The sequence below is a fragment of the Pongo abelii genome, chromosome 10 (assembly GCF_028885655.2).
Source record: "Pongo abelii isolate AG06213 chromosome 10, NHGRI_mPonAbe1-v2.0_pri, whole genome shotgun sequence".
In the NCBI taxonomy this organism is placed as follows: Eukaryota; Metazoa; Chordata; class Mammalia; order Primates; family Hominidae; genus Pongo; species Pongo abelii.
Window position 1 is genome coordinate 111089400 of NC_071995.2, and position 27716 is coordinate 111117115.

Below are 27716 nucleotides of genomic sequence, written 5' to 3' on the forward strand. Positions count from 1 at the left end.
TAAGGTGTTTACAGTTTAACATGGGGCTATTTTGCATTCTTACAGGTTCATACGAATTTATGTCCACAGCCTATAACATGTATTGGCTTGGAATAAAAAGCTGGACAATGACTGGAAGACCAAATAAAGTCAACTATGCAAAGGAAAGGGCTTTGTACAGCACGGACGAAGTGCTCAATAAGACGCAGCTGAACGGAGCTACACAAGGAAACAGATCTGGGAAGCACAGAGTAACATACCTGCTTGATCCTCTTTCAGTGTGTTGGAGATGGTGGAACCAGTCAGGGCAGCAAGCGTTGCTGACGGGGAGGCTCTATACCGAGAAAGTCTACTTAGAAGCATCTCATTAATGCTTTTTGCAGATTCGCCCTCTTTCCTCATTAGAATTATACGTTCCTGAAGCGGGTTGGCTACAAATACACCATTTTCAACCTGATATAGAAAAAAAGGAGGTCCTAAAATGATATCTGTTTCCATTTAGTTAGCAAATTTCTACTGAGGATATTATTGTGAGTAAATTAAAAATATTTCAAAAACTGCTCCTGAGTAGATGTATACCTTAAAACTTAAATGTGCTATAGAAACTACTACAAACAAAAGAGACTATGCTAAGTTTGAGATCTTTCACTTTTCATAATAGCTATAATGTTAAATAGGTCTATGAAAAGTTGTTGATTAAAATTCCTTACACTGGATTCCACAGGCAGCGCTTACTAATTACATGCCTCTGACAGGTTGAAGTCAAATGAGAGGAAAACAAATCAATCAGTCTTTGATTTACTGTTAAGGACAACCACAAGGATAATGTCTTCTCGAAATATCTTCAGTGGCTAAAATCCAAACTCTTTATTAACAGCAGTTAACATTAGCACCAGCTGCTCAGGCCCTGGCAGAGCAAGGCTGGACAAAGCCAGACTTTGCTAAAAATACACATCAACTTCAGCTGGATCTTTGCTGGTGCTCTGCAGTTCTTTCATTCATCACTTGGTTATTCCCCAGAAAAATCTTTGGAGTGGTGACTCCAAAATTCCTTCACCAATTTTGAGTTTGACTTTCAGCAGACCACCTGGTTTTCTTCTTTCTTCTTTTTTTTTTCTTTTTCCACCTGGCTTTCTGTATTGCTAAAAAGATCCAGACCACTTACTATAAGCTTCTCCTACTCACGTCTCTTCCAACTTAAGAATCTTGGGACCCAGCCTCATTTACTATATTTCCTTTGTCTTAATTCAGAGGAAGAAGGATTTCACCTCATATTATTGAAGATGAACCCTTCCACTTCTGCCTCAAGTCCTGTGCTCCCCTCTGCCTCTTCATCATTAGTGTCTCCCTCTCTATTGACTTCCTTCTCCTTGTTTTCAAATATTCACAGGTCTTAAACAAAACCTTGGTGGTCCATTAAAATATCATCCCTTTTGTCAAATCTCTCATGGCCCCTTTCTAGATCCAAGAACTGGGTCCCCACCAGCAAAGACAGGCAGGACTGGCCTGCAGCTGTGGGGTGTGGAGATAAGAAGGAATGGGAGTGCAAAGTGGCAAATCTTCAGAAGCAAAGGGAAAGCAAAAGAGGAGTCCACAGGGAAAGGTTGGTAACACAGAAGGGGCAAGAGAAAGTGAGTAAACTCAGGAGCATAGCCAGGAAATATTCCCAAAAGTGGGTGTACGTAGTGGGGGAGTCTTTTATGACATATTCACAAATGATAAAGAAAAAGATTTGTTACAGAGTCCAAAAATGCTGTTTCTATTTCCCCATCCCCTGCTTTTTAACCCTTTGCAGTTGGTAGTCTCTGAATTCGCACCCTCTAATGAGTCGGCAATCTCAATGGTCCACCAGTGACCTAAAACCAAAACCACTGACCTTTTCCTTGACTCCCTTGCAGGTCGCGCCATCACTGCCATCCTTCTTGGGATTCTGATTCCTTAGTGTTGGTGGCAGAACACAAGCCTGGTTTGTTTCTTTTAGTTTCTTTTTTTTTTTTTTTTTTTTGGGACAGGGTCTTGCTCTGTCACTCAGGCTAGAGTGTAGTGGCGTGATCACAGCTCACTGAACCCTCAATCTCCCCACGCTCAGATGATCCTCCCACCCCAGCCTCTTGAGTAGCTGGGACCACAGGAATGCGCCACCACATCTGGCTAATTTTTGTATTAATATTTTTTGTAGCGACAGGGTTTTGCCATGTTGCCCAGGCTGGTCTTGAACTCCTGGGCTCAAGCAATCTGCCTGCCTCAGCCTCTCAAAGTGCTGGAATTACAGGCGTGAGCCACCATGCCCAGCCTGGTTTGTTTCTTTTTAACATGAACACTTACCTCTGTGTAAAGTGCTCACTGTGCTGGTGAGTGAAGCCAGCACAGTCCCTGCCCTCCTTCCTGTCTCTCTCTTTGTTGGTCAACATCTTCATTTGCTTAAATGGGACCTTTCCCAAGATTAGACCTACCCCTGGTGTCCAAGACCTCCACCTGGAATGCTCTATCCCTAGACCTTCCAGAGACTGGCTCTTTCCTATCATTCAGGTCTCAGTTAAACGTTACCCACTCAAAGAGGTCTGCCCTGGTTGCCAATCTAGAAAAGAATCCTCCCCAGCACCCCAAGCCAGAGCACATCATGCTGTTTCATTATCTACACAGCACGTACTACTCTCTGAAATTATTTTACTCATGAAGTCATTTATTGTTTGCCCTTCTACCTTAACACGCCCCGATGAATGCCAACTCCCTGAGAACAGGGATCTGCCTGCCTTGTTTGCCATAACATCCCCAGCACTTAGGAGGCATTCAATGAATACTCGATTGCCTGCTGAATAAACAGATCAGGGCCCTCCCCCAAATCCAACTCCGCTTCTCTACGGCGACTCCCACATTTCTATTTACAGACCCATCCTTGCTACTAAGATCTAGTTCCACTTTTCTAACTGCCCCTCACCCTCCCCACCGACATTTCTACTTGAACAGCCTCCTGTCACCTAAAATTCAACACATCCACCTCTTACTTCGTTGTCTTACCCGAACTCTCCTACTAGATTAACTTTTAGCAAGCATAGCTCTATGTACGTCGCACAATTCTAAATATACTCCTTCAAAAGCATCCAAGATAAAAATCAATCACTTTAAGCTTGGCATTCAAAAGCATTACCCAATCTGGCCCTATGAGAAAATCAATAGATACCTTAAAAACAAACAAAACACTATATTATTGTATTTGAGTACTTTGAAAATACTGCAAGGAAAAACTGATAAAGCACCTGTGTGATACAAGTAGGGCTGAAGTTTGCTGCAAAATGGTAAATCTGCTGGAAATCCCTACTTTAGCAAAGATGCTCTTCAGGGTAAGAAGCTGCTGATTTAGAAAGAGAGGAAGAGCTGGGAGGAGTGAGAAGCAGCCCAGGCTTCCTTCCTGGCAACCACTCTGGTCCAAGTCAACATCATCTCAAGAGAGATTATTAGACCAGCCTCTCAACCTGTCTTCCCACTTCCACAGGCACCCCAATGGTTTACTCTCTGCATAGCCAGTGATCATTTAAAAATGTAAATAAAGCCAGGCACAGTGGCTCACACCTGTAATCCCAGCACTTTGAGAGGCCAAGAAGGGAAGATCACTTGCGCCCAGGAGTTCGAGACCAGCCTGGGCAACATAGTTTGAGACCAACCTGTCTCAAACACACACACACACATACACACACAAAAAATTATCCAAGGGCAGTGGCACACGCCTGTAGTCCCTGCTACAAGGGAGACTGAGGCGGGAGGACTGAAAGAGCCCAGGAAGGGAAGGCTGCAGTGAACCATGATTCCACACTGCACTCCAGCCTGGGCAACAGAGGGAGATCCTGTCCCACCCCGCCCCACCAAAAAAAAAAGGTAAAACCATGTCTTCCCTCATTTAAAACCCTGCAGTGGTTTTCCAACACACATGATAAAATCCAAATTACTGACAGGGCCTCACAAGGGCCAATGTCTGCTGACCTCCTCAGCATCATCTGCCTCAATTCAACCCTCTCTCACTACATTTTTAGCCACACTCGCCTTCTGTCACACCTCCAAAATACCATGCTTCCTCCTAATGCTGGGCCTTGCTACTTGCTATTCCCTCTTGTGCTACCCATCCATTGCAGTTTGCCTGGAAGTGCAGGTTTTAGCACCGAAAGTTCCATGTCATGAGCAATCCCTCAGTCTCAAGCAAACTGGGATAGTTGGTCACCCTGTCTGTCAGGATGGATGGCTTCTTATCATTCAGATCTCAGCTCAAATGTCTTTCCTTAGAAAGGCCTTATGTGCCCCGTGAGCTAAAGGAGCTCCCCATTTCCACCCCGTGCACTCCCTCTCACATTATCCTGTTTAATTTTCTCCCCAGCATTTATCACTAGCTGAAATTATTTTGTTCTTGTTGTTTACTTCCGTATTGTCCCACTTCCCATACTCTAATATAAGCTCCACGAAAACAAAAGCTTATTTACTGGGCTACCCAGATACGGCAATATAGTATAGGCTCTCAATTAATACAGAATGAAGGAAGGGTAGCTTAGTCTTCTGGATCATAACTGGAAGGAAACAATAAACCCTTAGGGAGAAGAGGGGAAGATGCTTAGTGTGTCCATTACTACATTGACAATATCTTTAGGAAGTAACATAAGGAGAGAAAAATAGCAATAAAATTGTCACTAATAAAATTTTAAAACTGCAGTTTATATAGAGCACATGGGGGCAGAAGACCTCTCAGAACAAAACAGAAGTGAGGATATTTTTTCAAAAGAGGCTTGAAAAGGTAAAAAAGAGTTATAGGCTGGGTGCAGTGGCTCCTAGCTGGATTACGCCTGTAATCCCAGTAGGTAGAGGCAGAGGCAGGAGAACAGCTTGAGCCCAGGAATTAGAGACCATTGTGAGACCCCATTCTCTAAAAAAAGAAAAAAAGAGTTATAGAAGATTCTCAAGCAGGAATGTGTCCAGAGTAGAAGTAGCCAAATCAGGCAGAAAGATTACATGCCTCAGCTATTTTGTAGTCTTAAAGACCAGAATTGTGTTCTAGAGTTTCAGAAGGCCTGTTGCTCCATGTGGGTAGACTGTCACATTGGTGGCCCCTAATGAATGAGGCATCCTTGTATTCATGCCCTTGTATAGTCCCCGTCCAAGTCTGGACTTGGTCATATGACTTTTTTTTTTTTCCACATTAGAAAGCAAGTTGCTGGCCAGGTACGGTGGCTCATGCCTGTAATCCCAGCACTTTGGGAAGCTGAAGCAGGTGGATCACTTGAGGCCAGGAGTTCGAGACCAGCCTGGCCAACGTGGTGAAACCCCATCTCTACTAAAAATACAAAATTAGCTAGCTGTGGTGGTGTGCACCTGTAATTCCAGTTACTGAGGCAGGAGAACCGCTTGAACCCAGGAGGCAGAGGTTGCAGTGAGCGGAGATCCCACCTCTGCACTCCAGCCTAGGTGACAGAGCAAGACTCTGTCTCAAAAAAAAAAAAAAAGATGCAGCAGGGGGCGGTGGCTCATGCCTGTAATCCCAGCACTTTGGGAGGTTCAGGCAAGTGGATTGCTTGAGCCTAAGAGTTTCAAGATCAGCCTGGGCAACATGGCAAAACTCAGTCTATAAAAAAAATATAAAAATTAGCCAGGCATGGTGGCAGGAGCCTGTAGTCCCAGCTACTCAGGAGGCTGAGGTGGGAGGAATGCTTGAGCCCAGAGTGGGGAGTTTGCAGTGAGTGAGATAGTAGCACCACTACACTCCAGCCTGGGCCATAGAGCAACACAATGTCTCAAAAAAAGAAAGCATGATGCAAGCAGAGACTTGATATCCACTTGTCCTCTTGAAAAGCTCCTTCCTGAAAACCAGCTTCCGTGATGTCGAGCTTCAGCATACATTACTGAATAATGGGTGCCAAGTGGAGAGAGGCCCTAGAGGATGACAGGCCATCTTCAGTGGCACAGCCCAAGCTAAGCTCCCAGTTGAATGAAGCTGCAGATGTGACTTCAGCTTCACCATGCAGAGCAGAAGAACCACCCAGCTGAGCCCCATCAACCTATACATCAAGTTACTTAGCTTGGGGATTGTTCATTGAGTAAAAGTAAATAACTGAAATACCTTAAAAGTCAGAGAAATTCTGTGATCCAAATGTTAGAGGTCATTTGGATGACCTATTTTGTTAGTTAAGCAGGATAATCTCAACATTCCATTTTGTTACATCATATTCCTAAATATATCTCTTCTCTTCTCTTCTCTTCTTTTTCTTTTCTTTTTGAGACAGGGTCTTGGTGTGTCACCCAAGCTGGAGTGTAGTGGCACGATCATGGCTCACTGCAGCCTCAACCTTCAGGGCTCAAGTGATCCTCCCACCTCATGCTACTTACTAGCTGAGACTACAGGTGTGAACCACCACACCCGGCTAATTAAAAAAATTTTTTTTTTGTAGAAATGGGGTCTCACTATGTTGCCCAGGCTGGCCTAAATATATTTCTATAGTCTGCCTTTTATAACAATTAGTTATCTAATTCCATGCTTAGTTAACAAGGTATTATTTTGAGAGGTAAACATGACTAGTTAGATTCTGCTCTCTGATCTTAGTCGTTTCAATCCATTAGTTTTCCCCGAGTCTTAGGTACCAAGAGATCTATTTGGCATAATAGATCGAACTGAGCTGATTGTTTTATGAAAAATGACATACTGGAGGAATACAGATGGTGTCCCAAGAATTTTTTTAATGTTTAGGTTTTTTTTTTTTCTAATGATAAAACTAATACATGGTTACTCTTGGAAATCTGGGGGGAAGAAATAAAACTATAAATAAGAAAAGCTACTTCTTTGTTTGTTTGTTTGTTTGTTTTTTGAGACAGAGTCTCGCTCTGTCGGCCAGGCTGGAGTGCAATGGTACGATCTCAGCTCACTGCAACCTCTATCTCCCGGGCTCAAGCAATTATCCTACCTCAACCTCCTGAGTATCTGGGATTACAGGTGTGTGCCACCATGCCCAGCTAATTTTTGTATTTTTAGTAGAAACAGGGTTTCACCATGTTGGCCAGGCTGGTCTCCAACTCCCGACCTCAGGTAATCCTCCCACTTCAGCCTCCCAAAGTGCTGGGATTACAGGCATGAGCCACCACACCTAGCCTATTCTTTCTTTTTAAAGGGATAATCGGTTAATGTTTTACATTCTAGCATTTAAAGAAATCAGGCCAGGCATAGTGGCTCATGTCTTTAATCCCAGCACTTTGAGAGGCTGAGGCTGGTGGATTGCTTGAGCTCAGGAGTTTGAGACCAACCTGGGCAACATGGTGAAACCTCATCTATTCAAAATATAACAAAATTAGCCCAGCAAGGTGGTGTGTGCCTGTGGTCCCAGCTACTTGGGAAGCTAGGTGAGAGGATCACTTGAGCCTGGGAGGTTGAGGCTGCAGTAAGCTGTGATCATACCACTGCACTCCAGCCTGAGTGATAGAGTGAGAGCTAGTCTCAAAAAAAATCATCAATCAATCAATCAATCATAGGCTCTAGAAAATAATTTTTTAAATTAGCTGGGCATGGTGGCAGGCGCCTGTGGTCCCGGCTGTGAGGGAGGCAGAGGTGAGAAGATCACTTGAGCCTGCAAGGTTCTAGGCTGCAGTGAACTGTGATCACACCATTCCACTCCAGCCTGGGCAAAAGAGCAACACCCTGTCTCAAAAAATAATAATAATAAATAAAATATAATAAAGAAATCAGGCCGGATGCGGTGGCTCACGCCTGTAATCACAACACTTTGGGAGGTCGAGGAGGGCAGATCACCCGAGGTCGGAAGTTTGAGACCAGCCTGACCAACATGGAGAAACCCTGTCTCTACTAAAAATACAAAAATTAGCTGGGCATGGTGGTATATGCCTGTAGTCCCAGCTACTCGGGAGGCTGAGGCAGGGGAATCACTTGAACCTGGGAGGAGGAGGTTGCGGTGAGCTGAGATCGCACCATTGCACTCCAGCCTGAGCAACAAGAGCGAAACTCCGTCTCAAAAAAAACAAACAAACAACAACAAAAAAACAAATCACAGATAGTTTTGGATGCTGCATGATACCACTGGGATCAATAAAAGGATTTGTCACCAATTTTTAAAAGAATATATCCCAATTCTGCTCACTTTTTTACCACCTCCATCATTACTTCACCCTCAGTCCAACACATTATTATCTTTCACCTGGTCTGTGGCAATAGCTTCCTACTAATCCCATTCTTGCCCCTTTCTCGCAAGGTGCATTCTTTTAAAAAATGTTTCATTACAAAATTTTTCTTAATACTAAAATATACACAAAAAGAACTTAGTAATATCCGCTTACTATCACTCTAGATACAAGTTATCAAGATTTTGACATATTTGCTTCATCTCTCCCAGCCATTATGTCATTTCACCCCCACATATTTCAGTGTATATCACTATAAAATATAGATATTTTCTTTAATAACTACAATGTAATCTGACTTATTATTAGCAATAATTCTTGACATCATCTAATATTGAGTCCATAATTCAATTTCCCCAATTTTCTCAAAAATACTTTTTACAGGCCAGGTGCAGTGGCTCAAGTCTATAATCCTAGCACTTTGGGAGGCTGAGGTAGGAGGGTCACTTGAGCCCAGGACTTCAAGGCCAACCTGGGCAACATAGTGAGACCCCATCTTTAAAAAAAAAGAAAAAAGAGCCAGGCGTGGTGGCTCACACCTGCAATCCCAGCACTTTGGGAGGCCAAGGTGGGCGGATCATGAGGTCAGGAGATCGAGACCATCCTGGCTAACACGGTGAAACCCCGTCTCTACTAAAAATACAAAAAATTGTGCTCGCTTCAGCAGCACATATACTAAAATTGGAACGATACAGAGAAGATTAGCATGGGAATAAATGAGATGAAGGCTGCGATTAGTTCATTTATTTGGGACCTTAGGTTTCTTTGGCACTTGTTTCCATTTAGAATCATTCGGCTGACTGATCTGGGAGCACCTTCCTGCATTTGGATTATCCAACTGCTGAATGCTTCCCTTTTCAATACCATTTGCAATTTAATCGTTTCTAGCCAGAGCTTTGACAATAACATATATAAAATGAATATTCAGGATTTTTGTCAAAATCATATTAAACGCATCATTCAAGTGTCAAAAAAAAAAAATACAAAAAATGAGCCAGGCGTGGTGGCGGGCACCTGTAGTCCCAGCTACTCGGGAGGCTGAAGCAGGAGAATGGTGTGAACCAGGGAGGCGGAGCTTGCAGTGAGCCGAGATTGCGCCACTGCACTCCAGCCTGGGTGACAGAGTGAGACTCCATCTCAAAAAAAAAAAAGAAAAAGAAAAAAGAGAAAAAATACTTTTTACATTGACAGTTGGTTTGTTTGATTCACAAACCAAACAAGACGCAACCCACACATTATATACATTTGCTTTGTCTCTTTAAGTCTCTTCTGGCTTTATTCTTTACCCCAAACCTACAATGAACCTTTAAAACAAAATCCCATCACTTTCCTGCTCAACAATTTCCAGGAGTCTCCCATCTCACCTAGAATAAAATCCCAATACCTTGCAAGGCCCTTTAAGATATGGCCCTGGCTACCTCTCCAACTTCATCTCCCATTACTCACTCTCATCACTCCACTTGAGACACACAGACTTCTTGTTGTTCTTCCTCAACATGCCAACCTCATGCCTATCTCAGGGGCCTCTGCACATGCCATTTCCTGTCTGTAATGCTCTTCTGCCAGATCTTTACATGTCTCATTCCTTTATTTTATTCAGGTGTCAATGCAAATACCACCTCCTCAGAGAGGCTCCCCTGATCATTACCTAGAATAGTCCCACACCAAACACACACTAAATCATTTCTCTATTGCTTTACTTCATCTTCCTTTATAATACTTACCGATGCTTGAAACTGTGCTTCTGTCTCCTCCACTAGAATGTAAGCTCCATGAGGACAGAGATCTCACTGTCTTTTCTATACTGTATCACCAGCTCCTAGAATACTACCTGACATGTAGAAGGCCCTTTGTAATGTAGGAGATGAACGAATATGTGAAGACATAGCTATCTAAACTTGAGGCTACTGCATGAAGTGCCCAGGACTTGCATCCATAAGGCTGGATGAGAAGCTTCCATCTGTATACAGTGGATTAGGATCACAAGCATGCCACAAAATAAAAATGCCGGGAAAAAAATCTTTCGGCCAGGCGCGGTGGCTCATGCCTGTAATCCCAGCACTTTGGGAGACTGAGGTGGGCAGATCACAAGGTCAGGAGTTTGAGACAAGCCTGGCCAACATAGTGAAACCCTGTCTCTACTAAAAATACAAAAATTTAGCCAAGGGTCGTGGCAGGCACCTGTAATCTCAGCTACTAGGGAGGCTGAGGCAGGAGAATTGCTTGAACCCAGGAGGCGGAGGTTGCAGTGAGCCGAGATCACACCATTGCACTCCAGCCCGGGCAACAGTGTGAGACTCCATGTAAAAAATAAAAAAGTAAAAAAATATTTCATGAGGGATGTTATTGAGGGGATTCAAATATCGAATGAGGGCCAGATGCAGTGGCTCATGCCTATAATCTCAGCAGTTTGGGAGGCCGAGGAGGGTGGATCACTTGAGGTCAGGAGTTGAGACCAGCCTGACCAACACGGTGAAACCCCGTCTCTACTAAAAATACAAAAATTAGCTGGGTGTGGTGGTGGTGCCTGTAATCCCAGCTACTCAGGAGGCTGAGGCAGGAGAATCGCTTGAACCTGGGAAGCGGAGGTTGCGGTGAGCCGAGATCGCACCATTGCACTCCAGCCTGGGCAACAGAGCAAGACTCCGTCTCAAAAAAAAAAAAAAATTAGCTGGGCATGGTGGTGGTGGCTTGCGCCTGTAATCTCAGCCACTCGGGAGGCTGAGGCAGGAGGATTTATTGAACCCGGGAGACAGAGGTTGCAGTGAGCCGAGATCGTGCCACTGTACTCCAGCCTGGGCGACAGAACAAGATTCCATCTCAAAATCAATCAATCAATCAATCAATCAATCTTGCTTTAAAGTAGAATTTTACTTCAATAATAGAGCAAGGTACAGAAGAATGTGTATAATAAATCACCATTTGTGTACAAAACAGAAAAGTTAAAACAACATAAACACATGCATTTGTTTGTATGTGCTCAGTCCGTGGAAGGATACAGAAGAAAATGCTAACCTCACTTGCCTCTGAGGAGGGAAACTGAGCTAGGAAGCAGGGTAGGTGACAGACTTTTGTACCTTCTGAGTTGCATAACTATGTGAATATCAGGTTAAAAATATTTTAAATTAAAACAACATAGCTATTAATAAGCTTGAAGAGAAAGTTATCAGTACTTAGTTTTCTTTCTTTTTTTGTTGGGGGGGAGGCAGGGTCTCACTCTGTCACCCAGGCTGGGGTGCAGTGGCGCAATCATAGCTCACTACAGCCTTGACCTTCTGGGCTCAAGCAATCCCCCTGCCTCAGCCCCCTAAGTAGCTGGGACTACAGTCGTGCACCACCACACCTGGCTAATTTTTTTTATTTTTTGGAGAGATGAGGTCTCACTTTGTTGCTCAGACTGGTCTTCTTTTTTCTTTTCTTATACAGGCCATGCTAATCTTTTCTGTATCATTCCAATTTTGATGTCTGTGCTGCTGAAGTGAGCACTTATCAATACTCCTAAGTATCGGAGTGAAATCATAATTCCCAGCAAATCTAATTCCTTCCAGTAATTATTATTAGCCACATCTATGTGACAAGTACCTATATTATTTAGAAAGCAAGATTAATCATAACTCAGTAGAGAATTTCAGGGCTAGAACTCTATAAATCATTTCATCTAAAGCATTATTTCATAAAGTTTTTTGCCTGGTTTGGCCCAGCAAATCATAGGAGGTCTATGGCTAAGCCCTATCATTTGTGAATTTAGAAACAGGTACTTTTTAAAATCTATTCAATAACTTAAATTTTATTTTATTTTATTTATTTATTTATTATTACTTAAATTTTAAAAAATGAAATTAAAATATTTCCATGTCCCCACAGTCCATTCCATCACCCCCCTCTGATTTCTCTCCTGTTTTCACATCAAACCCCTGGAGAGAAAGATCTATTCTTTTCCATCTTATCCTCCCTACCTTACCCTCAACCAACTCCATCTGGCTGCCACTCCTATTATTCCTCAAAATAGCTCTTGTTAGTGCTGCAACGGCCTCCATATTATACATTCAAAAGGCCTCTTTCAGTCTGACCTTGACTTCTCTGGCAGAATTCAATGCTGTTAAACAAGTTCTCCTTTTTATTAAAAAATTCCTTTTTTAAAAGTTTTTCTAAAAAGCCCATTGTTAAACTTTAAAAACATATGAAAAGATCAATGGTGGAAAGTAAGTCTTGCCCCATAAGTCTTGCCCCAACCAGTTGCCTTCCCCGGGGAAACCAATGCTTCCAGTCTCTTGTGATGTTTAATTCATTCATTCATTCATTCATTTAGCAAATATTTAATAAGCATCTACTGTGTGCCGCGTACTATTCTAGCACCGGAGGGCGCGGTGGCTCATATCCACAACCACAGCACTTTGGGAAGCCAAGGCAGGCCGGACTACTTGAGTCCAGGAGTTCGAGGCTAGCCGGGGCAACATAGCGAAATCCCGTCTTAAAAAAAAAAAAAAAAAAAACAAAAAAAAGAGAGAGAGAGAAACAAAAATCCCTTCCCTGCTGGAGCTGACATTCTAAGCAGGGGAGACAGCCAATAAATAAGCAAATAAATGAGCAGTAAGAAGAAAACTAAAGCAGGGCAAAGAGGATAGGGAGGAACAGGATTTTATTTTATACAAAAATTTTATATAGAATGGTCTTTTGTTTTATATAAAATATTTCATATAGAAAAGTCTTTCTGGTAAGGTGATTTTTTTTTTTTTTTTAAGAGATAGGGTCTTACTCTGTCACCAGGCTGGAATGCAGTGGTGCAATCCTAGCTCACTACAGCCTTGGACTCCTGGACTGAAGTGATCCTTCTACCTCAGCAACTGGCTAATGTTAATTTTTTTTTTTTTAGTAGAGACAGGGCCTCACTTTGTTGCCCAGGCTCATCTTGAACTCCTGGCTTCAAGTGATCCTCCTGCTTCAGCCTCCCAAAGTGCTGGGATTACAGGCATGAGCCACTGTACCTGGCCCTTTTTTTCTTTTTTTGAGACAGGGTCTGTCTCACTCTGCTGCCCAGGCTGCAGTGCAGTGGTGTGATTGTACTTCTCTGCAGCCTTAAACTCCTGGGCTCAAGCAATCCTCCCACCTTAGCCCTCCAAATAGCTGGGACTATGGACATGCACCATTAAATTAAAAAAAAAAAACAACACACACATATATATATACGTATACATATATATATGTAGTGATGTGGTCTCACTCTGTTGCCCAGGCTGGTCTCAAATCCTTGGCTTCAAGCTATCCTCCCACCTTGGCCTCCCAAAGTGCTGGGATTACAGGTGTGAGCCACTGTGCCTGGCCTGATAAGGTGATATTTGAGCAGAGACATTTAAAAAGTGAGAGAAGCAGCCATTTGGTTATCTACAGTCCAATATTCCAGCACAAGGGACAGAGGGGGAACATACTTGGTGTGTGTGAGTAACATGAAGGAAGCACGGCTAAGTGGCATGAACAAGAAGGTATGGTAGGTGCAGAGGGTGTAGGTGCAGCAGGTGGTAGGTGCACAGGGTGCAGGTGCAGTGGATGTAGGTACAGACAGTGGTAGGTGCAGAGCGTGTAGGTGCAGTGGATGTAGGTGCAGATGGTGTAAGTGCAGAGGGTGTAGGTGCAGTGGATGTAGGTACAGAGGGTGTAGGTGCAGTGGATGTAGGTGCAGTGGATGTGGGTGCAGAGGGTGTAGGTGCAGTGGATGTGGGTGCAGAGGGTATAGGTGCAGCAAGTGGTAAGTACAGAAGGTGTAGGTGGAGTGGATGTGGGTGCAGAGGGTGTAGATGCAGTGGATGTAGGTGCAGATGGTGTAGATGCGGAGGATGTAGGTGCAGAAGGTGTAGGTGCAGTGGATATAGGTGCAGAGGGTGTAGGTGCAGTGGATGTAGGTACATTGGATGTAGGTGCAAAGTGTGTAAGTACAGTGGATGTAGGTGCAGATGGTGTAGGTGCAGAGGATGTAGGTGCATTTGATGTAGGTGCAAAGGGTGTGAGTACAGTGGATGTAGGTGCAGAGGGTGTAGATGAAGCAAGTGGTAACTACAGAGGATGTAGGTGCAGTGGATCTAGGTGTAGATGGTGTAGGTGCAGAGGGTATAGGTGCAGTGGATGTAGGTGCAGATGGTGTAGGTGCAGATGGTGTAGGTGCAGAGGGTGTAGGTGCAGTGGATGTAGGTGCAGAAGGTGTAGATGCAGTGGATATAGGTGTAGATGGTGTAGGTGTATGGATGTAGGTGCAGAGGGTGTAGGTGCAGTGGATGTAGATGCAGAAGGTGTAGGTACAGAGGGTGTAGGTGCAGTGAATGTAGGTGCAGAGGGTGTAGATGCAGTGGATGTAGGAGCGCAGGATGTAAGTGCAGCAAGTGGTAAGTGCAGAAGGTGTAGGTGCAGTGAATGTAGGTGCAGAGGGTGTAGGTGCAGTGGATGTAGGTGCAGAGGGTGTAAATGCAGCAAGTGGTAAGTGCAGAAGCTATAAGTTCAGTGGATGTAGGTGCAGAGGGTATAGGTGCAACAGGTGGTAGGTGCAGTGGATGGCAGTACACAGGGTGTAGGTGCAGTGGGGGCCCAATCATTCAGCACCTCTATAGAAGTAATGGGATGGGATACATTTTGAAGATAGAGCAGACAGTATTTGCTGACTAGATATGGAATTTGGCAGGGGTAGGGGGAGAAGGCAGAGTCCAGAGTGACATCAAAGGTCTCTGGCCAGCACTGGAAAGACACAGATGCCATTATCTGAAATGGTAAAGATTTTGGAAGGAGCAAATCTGAGCTAACCTCAGGAGTTTAGCTGGAGGCATATTTAGCTTGAGGTGACCATCAGATTTCCAACTGGAGAAGTCTAATATTCTGTGCACATACAAGCAAACAGCCACATCAATATGCACCTAGAGTTTTGGTAACAGGTTTTGGCTGAGAAGAAAATTTGAGCATCATCAACATATACAGGTGTTTGAGGCCACAAAACAAAAGGAGATAAACTAAGAAGTTAAGACAGTTGACAGAAGCAGACACAGCAGAGAGAAGAGGTCCTACAGATAAGACTCAGAAGGAACAATCAGCAAGTAGAAGTATCATGGAGTGTCCACAGCCAAAGTGATCAACCATGTCAAATAATAGTGGACCACTGAATTCAGCAATGTGGGAGCCACTGGTGAACTTCGGAAGAACTGTTTGGTGGCATGATGAGGATACATCAAGAGCGATGGGTTCAAGAGAAAATGGAAGGAGAGGAGGCAAAGACAATGAAAATAAATGCTTTCAAGAGTTTCACTATAATGGGGAGCCAAAAAAATAGAGTGCCTTGAGGTGGGCATGAATCAGGAGAGTTGGTTTTGTTTTTTCAAGATGGGATATACTCTAACGTATCTGTATGCTGTGGTGGACAATCAACTGAGAGAGGAAAAGTTGTTAACACAGAAGAAAGACAATTGCAGAAAAATTCTGTCCCCTAGCCCCTTTTATTACACAGCAGGTAGTGAATACAGACAGTGTTCTGAGCCTAGCTTTCTGTACTAAACATGGAAATTAATCTACTTCATTCTAGGTAGATCTGCCTCGCACTTCTTTTAATTTTTAAAAAATTATATTAATTTTTTTTCTTTTTTTGTAGAGATGGGGTCTCACTATGTTGCATGTTGCCCAGGCTGGTCTCAAAATTCCAGACTCAAGCGATCCTCCTGCCTCAAGCCTCCCAAAGTGCTTGGATTGGCCAGGCGTGGTAGGTTACTCCTGTAATCCCAGCACTTTGGGAGGTCAAGCCGGGTGGATCACCTGAGGTCAGGAGATCAAGACCAGCCTGGCCAACATGGTGAAACTCTGTCTCTACTAAAAATACAAAAATTAGCCAGTGTGGTGGCAGGCGCCTGTAATCTCAGCTACTCTGGAGGCTGAGGCGGGAGAATCACTTGAACCTGGGAGGTGTAGGTTGCAGTCAGCCAAGATCACACCACTGCACTCCAGCCTGGGTGACAGAGTGAGACTCCATCTCAAAAAAAAAACCAACAAAGTGCTGGGGTTACAGGCATGAGCTACCATGCCCGGCTGCCGTATATATTTCACAGTGTTCCATTCTGTGAAAGTACCATAGGCAGTAAGCCAGATATCTATGTTTAGCTTCCCAAGTTAGCGTTTAAGGAAAGTTACTAAATTAGTGGCTGAGTGACACTTAAAAAGTTTTTCAATGATGAAAAATTTCAAACATATGCAAAAAAGAGAATAGTACAATGAGCCTACATGTACCCATGATTCAGATTCAACTATTGCCACACCTGTTTAACCTATCCTCCTATTTTTTCTTTTCTGCTCAACTATTTTAAGGTGAATCCCAGACATCACGCAATTCCATTTCTGAATATTCTGAATACTTCACTAAGCATCTTTAAAAATAAGGACATTTTCTTATATATTTCACCATCATACTTAAAAATTAGACTAAGTTTAGATGCGGGGACCTCACATCTGTAATCCCAACACTTTGGGAGACTGAGGCAGGAGGATCCAATGAGCCCAGAGTTCAAGACCAGCCTGGACAACATGGAGAAACCTCCCACCCCCGTCTCTACAAAAAATACCAAAATTAGCCAGGCATAGTGGCACGTGCCTGTGGCCCCAGCTACTTGGGAGGCTGAGGTGGGAGGTTCACTTGAGCCCAGGAGTCTGAGGCTGCAGTGAGCCGAGATCTAGCCACCGTACTCCAGGCTGGGTGACAGAGAGACTCTGTCTCAAAAAACGAACAAAGTAAACTAAGACTAAGCCCCTTGGTTTCATCTAATATTCCTAATACTTTCATATTCAAATTATCTCCAAAAAGATTTTTTTTAATTGGTTTGTTTTATTCAGACTCTGAATATTATTCAGAAGTTGTTCTTTTAATGTAGAGCAGGTTCCTTCCTCCCCAACTTTTTATTTCATGCCACAGGCAGGGACTGTTTTTTAATTGTTCTATTTCCTCCAAGGCAGGTATCAGCTTTTGATTATATAACTATACGTCTAAATATATCTTTATGTTGTCTTCACAGTTGATTGACAATTTGGTTGAATATGTACTTCTAGGTTGAAAAACAATTTCTGGCAGGAGGCAGGGGACGCTGAACTATTAAAAAGGAAGACCCAAGGCCAGGCACAGTGGCTCACGCCTATAAGTCCAGCACTTTGGGAGGCCAAGGGAGTAGATCACTTGAGGTCAGGAGTTTGAGACAAGGCTGGCCAACATGGTGAAACCCCATCTCTGCTAAAAATACAAAAATTAGCTGGGCATGATGGCCTGTAGTCCCAGCTACCAGGGAAGCTGAAGCAGGAAAATCGCTTCAGCCTGGGAGGTGGAGGTTGCAGTGAGCCGAGATCCTGCCACTCCACTCCAGCCTGAGTGACAGAGGAAGATTCCATCTCAAAAAAAAAAAAACAGAAAAAGAAAGAAACAAAAACAATTTCCCTCAGAATTCTGAAAGTACTGCTCCGTTTTCACATCCAGGAATGCTATTGGATAGCCTGGTGCTTTTCTAATTGCTCAACATTTGTATGTTTTCTTTTTTTACATTTCTGGAAGCTTTAGACTCCTCTTTTATCCTTGGTAATCTGAAATTTCATGATGGTGTGTGCATTTTGCATTCACTATGTCAGATACCTTTTAATCCAGATACCAACGTCCTTCAGTCTGAAGTCTTTCCTGTACTGTTTCTTTTTTCTTTCTGAGACAGGTTCTCACTCTGTCACTCAGGCTGGAATGCAGTGGTGCAATCACAGCTCACTGCAGTCTTGACCTCCAGGGCTCAAGCAATCCTCCTGCCTCAGCCTCCCGAGTAGCTAATACTACAGGAGTGTGCCATCATGCCTGCATAATCTAAAAAAAAATTTTGTAGAGGTGGCATCCCACTATGTTGCTCAGGCTGGTCTTGAACTTCTTGGCCCTACTAACATTATAGGCATGAACTACTGCACCCAGCCTGTATTACTTCTTTTTTTTTTTTTTTTTTGAGATGGAGCCTCGCTGTGTTGCCCAGGCTAGAGTGCAGTGGCACGATCTCCGCTCACTGCAACCTCCGCCTCCCAGGTTCAAGGAATTCTCCTGCCTCAGCCTCCTGAGTAGCTGGGACTACAGGTGCCTGCCATCATGCCCAGCTAATTTTTTTTATTTTTAGTAGAGATGGGGTTTCACCATCTTGGCCAGGCTGGTCTCGAACTCCTGACCTTGTGATCCACCCACCTCGGCCTCCCAAAGTGCTGGGATTACAGGCATGAGCCACCGCGCCCGGTCGTATTTCTTTTTTTTGAGATGGAGTCTTGCCCTGTTGCCCAGGCTGGAGTGCAATGGTGCGATCTCAGCTCCGCCTTGGTGGAGCCTACCAGGTTCAAATGATTCTCCTGCCTCAGCCTCCCTAGTAGCTGGGCTTTACAGGTGCCCACCACCATGCCCAGCTAATTTTTGTATTTTTAGTAGGGACAGGGTTTCACCACGTTGGCCAGGCTGGTCTCGAACTCCTGACCTAATGATCTGCCCACCTCAGCCTCCCAAAGTGTTGGGATTACAGGCATGAGTCACTGCACCCAGACCTCCGCCTGTATTATTTCTTGATCATGTCATCCTCTTTATTTTCTGTTCTCTTTTTGGAACTCCTATTAGCAAGATTTTAGATGGATGGCTCCACCACATCTTTTATCTTTTCCCTCACATTTACTGTTCTTTATCTACTTGTCCTTTCTGAAATATTTCTTAACTCTTTTACTAATTTTCAAATTTGGATAATCATAGTTTTAATTTTCTCTTTCCCTGATAATTCCTTTTTGAGGCATCCTGTCCTGTTTTATAATATGAATGCAATATCCTCACATATCTCACAGAGCAGTTAGTGCTTATGTGAAGTTTTACTCTATTTCTTCAGCTAGCTGTTTTTTTTTTTTAAGGAAAATTTGTATTATTTTCATTATTTTTATGTACAGAAAACTCAACAGTATACATTTAACCCAGTTTAGTGGCAAGTTCTTTAGCCTTTGCCTTTTCGAGCTTGGCAATGCAAGCCACAGACTTGGGACCCAAGATATTGCCTCCCCAGTGACAGCAGATCTCATCGTATCTGTCATTGTCATTGGTCCTGATAGCTTCCACCAGCTTAGCCAAAGCGCCTTTGTCTTCCAAGTTCACCTGTGTGAAGGTGACAGTGGTGCAGGTCTCCCTGTGGACTAGACGGCCCAGTCTTGCCTTCCCCTTGATAATGCAGTAAGGGACCCCCATTTTACAACACAGGGCAGGCAAGAAGACAACCAGCTCAATGGAATCCACGTCGTGTGCAATCACCACCAGCCGAGCTTTCTTGTTCTCCACCAAGGTGGTGATGGTGTTAACTCCTGCTCGAAGGGCAGGTGGTCTCTTAGTGGGGACGTCCCCTTTGCCAGCAGCTTTCTTCTCAGCCTGGGCCAACAGCCCCTGCTTCTTCTCTTGCTTTGTCTCTGGTCTGTATTTGTGGGCCAGCTTAGGCAGTTGAGTAACTGTTTGGCAGTTCAGGGCCTGGATGAACTGGTTTCTCGCAGGAGGCACTTTCAGCCGCTTATAGAGGATGGCTCTCTGCCGCTGCAACCTGACATAGCGGGCCATTTCACAAAGTAGGTGAGGTCTCTTTTGGGCTGGATGTCCTGTCCAATACCAAAATTCTTAGGCCTTTTCTCAAATAGGGAATTCACCACTTTCTTGGCCTCCTGCTTCTTCACAACAGCAGGGGCTGGAGCCACCTTCTTCCCCTTGACCTTCTTTCCTTTCAGCATCTTGGGCAGTAGGAGGCCAGTTGGCTGTTTTTTAACTTTTTCTCATTTTTAATCTTCATATTAGAAGCTTTCCTCACTTTTCTAGTGATCCTTGGTAGTCTGCTCTTTTTGTTTAATTTTAAAACTTTTTATTAGGGAAAATTTTCAACATACACAAAAGAAAAAAGAATAGAACAATGAGCTTCCTATGTGCTCAACCCCTGGCTTCGATCATTAGCACTATTTTTTTTAACCCATTTGCCTCCCCTCCACACACATACCTCTCCAAAGTTTGGAATTTTGTTTGTTTGGGTTTTTATTTTGTCTGCTCTTTTTTTAACAGTTCAGCACTAATCAGGAATTCTGTGGACAGGGTTGAGTCTTGCTTGCTGGAAGACATCACTTGTGGGTGATTCACCAGGGAGGCAAGTCTTTTTCCTAGATGACCCCAACTTCAGTATGAGAGGTCTTTTTTCCAGGGTCATTCAGTTTCTTCAGAAAATAACTAAGTCTTGGGCCTGGACAGCCAGCATCTGAATGCAAATGTGTGAACAGGAAGGGGGCCTGCAGGCCCTTATGTAAACTCACAGTCTACTACCTTGTCTCACAATGGCTCTGCACCACATCTGATGTCCCAGTTGCTAAGATTCTCTAAGGCTGGTGGGGTGAGTCATCTCTCTTCCTCTGGGTATTCCCCTAAATGTATACTTGGCTTTCTCCACACAGAAGTATGAGAAAGGACACTACACTCTCCATCTTATCTTCTAAAGTAGGGGGATAAGAGATACTGCCTAGAGTTCATAAAGAAGAAATAAAGGTTTAACTGTAAATTACAAAGATAACTAAAAGAAAAACTAAAACAAAGGAAATCAATATGCTAGGCGGAATCAGAAAAGAAAGAGGGAGGCCAGGTGTGGTGGCTCAGGCCTGTTATCCTAGCACTTTGGGAGGCCGAGGCATGCTGATCACTTGAGTTCAGGAGTTTGAAGCCAGCCCAAGCAACATGGGTGAAATGCTGTCTCTACAAAAAAACACAAAAATTAGCTGGGTGTGGTCATGCACGCCTAAGTCCCAGCTACTTGGGAGGCTGAGGTGGGAGGATCACCTGAGCACAGGAGGTTGAGGCCGCAATGGGCCATGACTGTGCCATTGCATTCCAGCCTGGGTAACAAAGCGAGACCCTCTCTTTCTCTCTCAAAAAAAAAAAAAAGGAAGGATAAAAAGAAAAGAGGGAGAATTGAGACAAACCCTCATCTATCACAGCAAAAAAGAAAGAAAAATCAACTTTGTTTATATCTGGCATTCATAAATCAAGAAACAGCAATATAAGCATTTTACTTAGGGATATGAAGGTCACCACCAGAAGAATATGACTGCCTGAAGAGCATGCTGGGATTGGAGGAGTGGGGCAAGGGTCTCCTGTTTTTCATTATGAGCCTGTATCCAAAAAAAAAAAAGTGTGTGGATTTTTTTGATACAATTTTTTCTTTTAATTTAACAAAAGCATATCAGAGAATCAGGGAATTCTTCAATGTTCCCATTATTCTTAGGCTAAAGACCAAAATTTTTTTTTTTTTTTGAGACAGGGTCTGTCTCTGTCACTCAGGCTGGAGTACACCAGTACAATCAGGGCTCACTGCCACCCCGATCAACCTTCTGGTCGACCTCCCAGGCTGAAGTGATCCTACTGCTCAGACTCCTTAGTTGCTGGGACTACAGGCACATGCCACAACACCCAGCTAATTTTTGTATTTTTTTGCAGAGACGGGGTCTCGCTATGTTGCCCAGGCTGGTCTCTGACAGAGCAGGAGCACTGTCATTTCAGACAAACATTGCCACTTTAAGTTCCAGCTCCATTTTTAAAACTCCTGGGCTCAAGAGATCCTCCCATCTCAGCCTTCCAAGCACTGGGATTACAGGCATGAGCCACTGTGCTCAGCCAAGACCTAAATGAAAATTCCTTAAACAGCTGGTAAGTCTCTTTAAAAACTAATTTAAAAAAAAAAGCTTTTCTGACGATTATGAACACATGTTCAATCTCTAGCAGACCAATTCAAAGATTCACTGTGGCAGGGACATTTTATAAGATAATGGTTAGAGGACACTGTGAGATTCAATAGAAAAATAACATGCACAGTTAAAGGTTATGAGACTCCTGACTGACAGTCCGCTGCTGGGTTGGATGACTGGTTTCCCAGAACATGTTTTAATCCTGTTAAAATTTATTAGAAAATTGCTTCGGTGTTTTTTGTTTTGTTTTGTTTTGTTTTGTTTTACGGGAATGCTAATTTCTTCCCAGAAGGAGACTGTAAATTACGTAATGAAAACAGGTTTTGTCACAGACCTGGCTTGGGGCAATTTGTTCTTTTATAAGTCTCTACAAATACTACCTAGACCGGCTCTGTCCAATAGAACATTCTTCATGATGGAAATGTTCTATATATTTGCTGTTCAATGAAGAAGCCACTAGCCATACGGCTACTGAGCACTTGAACTGTGGCCACTAGAGCTATGCAACTCCAGTTTTAATTTTATTAAATTTCAAGTGAAATTTAAATAGCAACATATGGCTAGCGGCCACTGTGCAGGACGGTGTGGATCTAAAGTGCTGTGGCTCCCAGCTGCTTCTTACCCCAAGCCCTCCTCCTCTCTCTGCATTCCAGCCACTCTGGCCCACTTTTTCTCCCTAAAACATGCTGCCTCCTGCCACAGACACTTTGCACGTGTGGTATCCTCTTTCTGGAATGTTCTTCCCTCACCTACTCCCCAGCCTCTTCATCTGGTATATGACTACTTTTCCCTCACTAACTACGATTATCTTGTGCACTTATTTGCTCACTTGTTTATGGTTAATGTTTATGTCTCTCCATCACTATCAATCCACCCAACTCTGGGGCCTGAATACTCATCACATTTGGGCAAGAACGCTGCCCACCCTGCCCATCTCTGTACTCCCACCACCTAGACAGAACACACTTGGCTCTCAGTGAGCATTTGGCTAATATCTAAAGGTAAATGACGTGTCACAATGTTGTTATCTCTCTCAGAGACTCCCAATTTCTATCTGTAGACCCATTCTTGCTACTGTAATGTTGCCCCACATTTCCAACAGCCCGTAAGCATTTCTACTTAAAAACCCTGCTGTCTACACATTAAATAATATTATCTCCAGTCATCAGATTAACCTTCAGAAAGCTTGGCTCTACTTATTGTCATACGACTCCAAACAAAGAAACCTTCAAAGACATCTAAGAGAAAAATCAATTTTAAGGAAACACTGAACACACTATATATGCTGCAAGGTTCTTAGGCCCTTTGCACACCAATATAAAAAGAAAGCAAACAGAAATGTTTCTGCAAAGACACAAGCAAGAAAGTTTAAACTTACCACAAGTTCAAAAATGTCCATGAAGACAGAATGTCCCTTTGGTGTTTTCTCATTCAGGCTGGCAGGAGACCAGATCCAATAGAAGTAAGTGCCATCTGAAGACAGGTGCACAGTGCTCATGGTGCTGCCAATGGGGAGGTGATTGACTGGCATTGGCACCACTTGGCACACCTGGGCATGAAAGGGAGGAAATCTCCATTAGAGCCACATATAAATTCTGATTAATCCTATCAGCTCATCATTAATGCCATTATGTCCAAGATGAGAATTCACTAGGCTTTCTGGTCAAAATAAAACGGATATTTATCTCTAGTAATAATATACACAAATTACATGGCAAAAATATAAAAGTTCATACAATGGGCAATAGAATAAATATGAACAGCCATGCAACAGATGAAAAGGTTCTTGGGATTAATTCAAATTACTTTTTAATAGGAAGAAGTATTTACTAAACACTTTGAATCTGTTATGCATATGTGTTGTATCTAACACTTATTAAAAACAAAGTTTTATAGAAGCAGCACTTTCTGAAATTTCTTTAGTAAATGAATTTATGATAATTTTATTTAAAGGACAAGAACTGTGTCTTATTCACCTCTATATCTCCAGTACCTAATGGAAAGCCTAACTCAAAGTTATTTAATGAATATGAAAAGAAGGAAAAAAGAGACAGCAAAAGAAGCCAAGAGGAAAAGCTGAGAAGAGGGAGAAGGAGAAACAAAGTAAAAAATATAAAGGCCCATGACAGATCCTAACTTAGCATATGAGGGCTTACTGAAATTCACCAAGTCCATCAGGAGGAAAAGACAAACACCAATTCTGTATATTAAACATGAAGGCATGTGTTTTTAATACTAAACATCCTTCTGTTTCAGCATAATGAATAAGCTTTGCAACATTTCACATTAAATATGTAGCTACATACTAATTTTTACTGCCAAAGACAAGCACTTAAAATGACTGAACATTAGAACCACAAAAACCTGCTGGCTAGGTTTAAAAAAAAAACCCAGAAATAGAAGAGCTGAGAAACTCAAAATAAAAATAATTAGAGAAAGTCAGATGCCTTCAGAGAACAGTAAGAACAATGTTCAATTCCCCATTACTTTGGGAGGGGGAACTAGTTTTCCCAAGGCAATCTCTGACCCCTCAAGTGATTTCACATGAACTTTTTTCCAGACCTGTTTTGTCTAGCTCAAAAGTAAAAACTCATTTAGTTGATGTAACCATACTTTGAACCTACAGTGCCAGGAAGACTAGAAAGTTGACAGCTTCTAATTGGCCTGTGCTATCCCCAAAGTGCTCCATTGCAATGCACATATCTAGTTTGTGACCTACAGCCCTGTTTTCTTGGACAGTGTCAAAGTTTCTGCAACAACACTGAGGAACCCGGCATTATTTCAAATGTAAATCATGTTTTGAGATTTAACATCTGTTTAACTACCAGTCCTATAACTTCTATTTCAAATAAGTATGAGACATTCTCATCTGTCTGCACTTGTGACAAGAAATTAGGTTAATTGGGCATCTATTTGTTAATTTGTTCATTTTATTCATCCAACAATTATTGAGCACCTACTATGTGCTCTGGAGATGACAGTGGTGAACAAGATTCAGTCCCTGTTCTCTAGGACAGGCAGTTGAGTGACAAACAAGAAGAAATGTAACATTACACTTAATTTCTAGATGTGACTACTCTCAGAGCACTCACTCCACAGATGCCAACTCTAATCATTTAATCCAACTTTGTTTGAAAGGCAAAAAGTTGCAGTGTAAAGAGTTCAAACTCCTGGGCACAGAACCAAAGGTTCAAGTTCTGCTGCTGCTACTATTGGCTGTATGACCTTAGGCAAGTTACTTAACCACTCTGAGCTGTATTCTTACACTCAACAATAAACACTTACTGAATGCTTACTAGGTGCCTAGCCTCAGTTTCCTTATCTGTAAGATAAACCTACATAGTAATGCCTCACAGGTAGGAAGAGGAAGTGTATGTTAATTGCTTAGGCCAGGGCCTAGCACATAGGAGATACTGAGGAATGGTAGTTACCATCATTGTTGTTATTATCAGTCAAATGTCTGGCAGTGTGTTACGTTCTAAGGATACACAGATGAGTAGGACAGGGTCCATACCTAAAGATGTGCATGGTCAGTGAAGTCAGACAGAAAAGCAGGTAACTGCAGTGTAATATAGCAAGTGCTGTGGCAGAGTGCTTACGAGAGCACTAAAGCCAAGCTCTCAATCCCTAGCACACAATGATTTTACTCTACACTCATTTCAAAGCTCCCTTTCCCACAGAGAGGCTGTTTAGAACAAATTGAATAAGGAAATGATGCCTTCCCAAAATAGATCTGGTTCAAAAAAAGAAAAAAAAAAAACAACAAAAAAAACCAGCTAGTATTTATACCATCTTTGACTGCCTAGAATTTTTTCTTAATTATAAAAAAAAGTTTGTTGTAGGCTGCAGAAACTTAGAGAACACATTCACTCAGTTCATATGGGAAAAGTCTAAGACATTAAATAAAAAACAGAATGCCCAAACTATAACAATTAAAAGGATGCCACTCTGGGAGGAAAATATATCAACTGTATTATTATTACTTCTGATGATATCAGGAACTTTCTTTATTGCCTCTAAAATATGTTTTAAAAATGCCTTGTTTTTCTGTTTACCTGAAGGGTGTTCTGGTCAATGACCTGGAAAAGGGAGTGAGGTTTATTATCGAAAGAGACAGGCCGGTGGAGAAGACTGCCGCTGCCAAAAGCCACCCATCCTGGTTCCAACTCCTCGTTCCGGCAGTACACAAAACCTCTGTGGAATGAACGGAGGACAGGCTGAATCACCTGGCTACGTCAGAAACCCCACACAAGCTACAACAGACACAAACAACATTTTCGACCTAATTTTTAAAAATGAGTAAGTATGTAAAACATCTGAAGGAAAGTGAATGTATTACATTAACTTCAGTACTGCCAAACTATAGCAAATATTGACTTTCCGCAATAACTTAGAGGGGAGAAAAAGTTGGGGGAAAAGATCTAAATGTATACAAGACTCTCAAACTGTAGTTTCTTTTGGCAGCAGTTTATAGATCTTATATCCCGACTGAAAATCACTTGTTAATCCAATGTCAAACCCAAGTTCAAAGAGACTTAAGTAGAAAAATGTCCACTTATCAACATGGAGGAGTCACTGATATTGTTACAAAAATACTGATCACAGAGGACTTTCTGGCTGGAAACAATGATCTTGGGGGCTACCAAACTCTTCTGGGCCAAAACAAGGCTAAAATACATTAACAGAACAAGATGGGGAAAGGTGGCAATAAGAGAAGATTGGAATTATTTGAATTAGTTCAGACTTGTTATTTAGTTACTAGTCTATGGGGAGTTGGAATCTACCCCCAGTGTCTTCTTCAGAGATTTATGTAAGGAGGAAAATGTTCTAGCCCAATCATTCAGGAAGTTCCATGCAACTGACCTGAGAGTACCATGTAATCCAGACCCCAATTTGCTTACTCCTCTTCCAACTGAGTTAGTAGTATACAGGTAAAGACCGTCTGCCGTGAGACAGCGTCCCAAGTCAGCATCTGAAATCGTTTTTTCACAGGTAAATTATATATATATTTTTTCTATTGAAATTATAAACATGCTTTTTCTAATGAAAAAGCCATTAGGAGGTTGAGTGAAAGATTACTTCTCACTTCTAAAATAAGAGCTTCAATGTGACTTTCAGGGAAGATGGCTTGAACCCCCAAATCAAACATCCAAAATGCCATGTGGACCAGAGACCAAGATAAGGTCAGACAGTTACCAGCAGGGGAAGGAGGTTTAGCCCACCAAATGTTTTTCTTTCTTTTTTTTTGAAAAGCTTGTACTGAGTCAAGTCATTCCTAATTCTAATTTGAAATGACTAATCATAATTCTAATTTGAAATGACTAAGAATATAGTACAACACTTTTATTAGTAATTGCATAGTAAGAGAGGCATGAGCTCTTATGAGATCAGTAAGTGACCCTGAACCTCTTTGAACGTCAGTTTCTTCATCTGTAAGATGAGGATAATAATATGTACCTCAAGGGTTACAGGGATGGCCAGATGAGATAATAGAGGTAAATACATCTATACTGCTCTCTGATGCAAAGCCAGTATTCCATAAGTGGCAAATGAAATTGTGTTAATATACTAATGATATACATTAAACTAAAATCTGCCTCTGTAGATTTTCCATTCAGAGATCCTAATTTTAGTCTCTGGAGGGACACAGCACAAAAGTTTAATATCTTTTCTATTTTAAAACAGCAATATGTTTCCCCTTAGCTCTGTCTTCCTCGATCTAAAAGAGTATCTCTCTATATGATAGTAATTGGTTTAGTAACTCAAATTCCAAAGAATTTGCCTTAAAATAGAGCTTATGGATAAAACTTTCAGTGTTTATT

At 42.5% G+C, this 27716-nt stretch overlaps 1 protein-coding gene and 2 pseudogenes across 8 annotated transcripts in view; 1 reads left to right on the forward strand and 2 right to left on the reverse strand.

Moving 5' to 3' along the window:
• Positions 1-27716, reverse strand: part of HECTD4 (HECT domain E3 ubiquitin protein ligase 4) — a 223083-nt gene that overhangs the window by 122879 nt on the left and 72488 nt on the right. For all 8 annotated transcript variants that reach the window (XR_008512136.1, XM_024256626.3, XM_054527627.2 and 5 more), the window contains exons 5-8: positions 26758-26866; positions 25950-26088; positions 23273-23443; positions 240-432 (exon numbers count right to left, since the gene is read on the reverse strand). Coding sequence is in view for 7 of the 8 variants with exons in the window: in XM_024256626.3 (XP_024112394.2) it covers positions 240-432; positions 23273-23443; positions 25950-26088; positions 26758-26866 (612 nt within the window). In the remaining variant the exon portion in view is untranslated. The remainder of the gene's footprint in view (positions 1-239; positions 433-23272; positions 23444-25949; positions 26089-26757; positions 26867-27716) is intronic.
• Positions 8791-8888, forward strand: LOC112135941 (U6 spliceosomal RNA; annotated as a pseudogene).
• LOC129049220 (large ribosomal subunit protein eL8-like) lies at positions 17588-21086 on the reverse strand (annotated as a pseudogene).